Raw genomic sequence first — 2,430 nt, forward strand, 5'->3', positions numbered from 1 at the left:
TCGAGCCATAAATTTATAAATTTATCCTTCACCATCAGAAGACAAAAATTAGAAAACATGTAAAAATTGATTTAACCCGCTTGACTTCATACAAACACGATAAACAGAGCATTGTTTAGGGAGATGCACAATAGCTAAGACGATAGAATATGCGCGAAAGAACCACAACAGTGTTGTTTTAGGTAGAAACATAACGTCCACAAATATTCCATGTAGCAAAATAGTTCATGAAGAAAGCATCTATCATATATTAAAAGTAGAACAAAGTGCTATGATAAGCCTGGTAGCAAATATGATAACAATGAGCAGCACAAGGACAAGAAGAAAGAATCGAGATTCAGAACCATTTGCAGTTTCTCTGGTAAATCTTTGCAGAGTTGAGCTCCTCGGTCCCGCCCTTGATGTAGTCAGCGGCCCTTGAGACATTGTACTCAATATTGTCCATCATCTCACCCTGCACGTCAACTAGCAATGACATGTCCAAGAATACCTGGTGGAGTTCAAGAAAACTTTTTTCCACTTCCTTAGCCGCATCTTGCCTTTGCTGGATCTCACTCAAGGTTTGCATCTGGCTGTTTCCATCGGAATCCACCACATCTTGCGATGGCACCTGCCTTAGAGTAGAGTAACCGCGCCCCACCTCTTTCCTATAGTGTGCGACCATCCTCTGCCTCAATCCCTCGAAATTCATCATTAACTCTTTGAGCTTCTTGCGGAGTCCATTTGTCACCGAACTACGAGCCCGATCGACTGTTGTAACCTCGCGGCAGCCAGAAACGCGGCCGTTGGCATCCATGTCTTGGAGGCGCTCGCGGATGCGTCGGGCCGCATTGACAGCCTCCGATATTTGGCTGTTGATACGGTCGTGCATGGGGCGGCTCACATCTTGTTTGTCGGCCAACCTACTCTCGTCATTGACGGCCTCGAGAAGGGCCAGAAGTTCACGAATTTTGGCCATTTCTTCCTTCACCAGCCAGGCCTCTTCCAGAAATGAACGGAGATTCTCCTCCGGGTTCCTAGTTTCTACTTCGAGCACATCTTCCTCCCCAAGAGCCGCTTCTAGCTCTTTAATGGCCTGCTTCTGGAGCTCGAGCAATGAACTTGTCATCAGATTATTCATGGCAGCGATTGTTTTGAAACCTCAAAAGAAATCAAAATAGGAATCGCACAAGGTCTCTCTCCCTGTGTTCCCTGGTTGCGCTGGGGATCAGTGAAGATTGGAAGAAGTTTTAAACTTCAGATTGGCGGCAAGAAAATTGAAATAACATCAATTAGCTAGTAATTTAATTTTTTTAAAATATATTTTTTTTCTTAAAACGAGCTATTAATTTACTTTTTTCAAAATATTTTTTTTAAAAAAACAAGTGATTAATTTAACTTTTTTCAAAATATTTTTTTTTCTTAAAAAGAGCAACTAATTTAATTTTAATGTGAAATTATTAGTAATATTTTTTTAAAAAAAGATATATAGGATAATGAAATTTTATTGATGTGACTTCTTAAGTTCTTTTAAATTGTATTATAAAAGTAAAACATAACATGAGATTGAAAATATTTCAAATTAAAAAAAAATTATTTTAAAAAATTAGACCTCTTTCTCTCTCTCTACTCTGCGTTGGGTCCGAAGGAGTTCATCCGTGTGCTTCGAAAATTTTTGAAAGATGGGAGGCTTTTGAATTAGTCTTATTCATGTAGTAGCCATTAGAAAAATTAAATTTTTTTTTTTTAAAACTATGATTCTGTGAGAATCCTTAACGATGTCTTCACGTCTTATGCTTAGTGGCCGTTAGATTTCCGTCAAGATCTCCAACAAATATTTTTAAAATTACAGTATTAATGTGTCTTCTCATTATTCAGACATTTGTTAAGACTATCTCCAACAAATTTTGGGGGTATTAACATTAATACCGCCAAATTTTTATATATTTACATAAGTAATAGCTAAATTTTATTTTTTATCATGCCACCCACTTTTACAAGCACAACTTTAATGATAAAAGAAAAGGATTAACGACTCAATAGCAACTGATTCAAGTCATACAATTTGACTTGAATTCATTATTATTATTGCACCAAAATAAAAAAAAAATACTATTATAGCCAAAATAAAAATAGTTTGGGTTCAACAATTTTATATGTTCAAATTTTTGTTTATGATGTAATTTATGAATAATTAACAAAATTTATAATTGTTGAACCCATATGTAATATTGAATCACACCAAAAAAATAGAGCATAAACAAAGAGAGAGAAATAAATGTTTTTAAATAGGGTTGTAAACGAGCCGAGCTTGAGCGAGCTCAGGCTTGGCTCGGGTTTGGCTCCCTCTTTGGCTCGTGTTCGGCTCGTTAAAATCGGCTCGTATTCGAAATCGGCTCATGAACAGTGTGTTCGTGTTCAGCTCGGTTTAAATTTTTGTTATCGTGTTCT

At 36.6% G+C, this 2,430-nt stretch overlaps 1 protein-coding gene across 1 annotated transcript; it reads right to left on the reverse strand.

Moving 5' to 3' along the window:
• Nucleotides 1-337: 337 nt before the first annotated feature.
• LOC110030234 (syntaxin-related protein KNOLLE-like) lies at nucleotides 338-1,120 on the reverse strand. The gene has a single exon (XM_020732852.1). It carries the CDS (start codon nucleotides 1,118-1,120, stop codon nucleotides 338-340), a length of 783 nt encoding a protein of 260 aa, XP_020588511.1.
• Between the last annotated feature and the right edge of the window lie 1,310 nt (nucleotides 1,121-2,430).

Source organism: Phalaenopsis equestris, unplaced genomic scaffold (genome assembly GCF_001263595.1).
Source record: "Phalaenopsis equestris unplaced genomic scaffold, ASM126359v1 Scaffold000684, whole genome shotgun sequence".
In the NCBI taxonomy this organism is placed as follows: domain Eukaryota; kingdom Viridiplantae; phylum Streptophyta; class Magnoliopsida; order Asparagales; family Orchidaceae; genus Phalaenopsis; species Phalaenopsis equestris.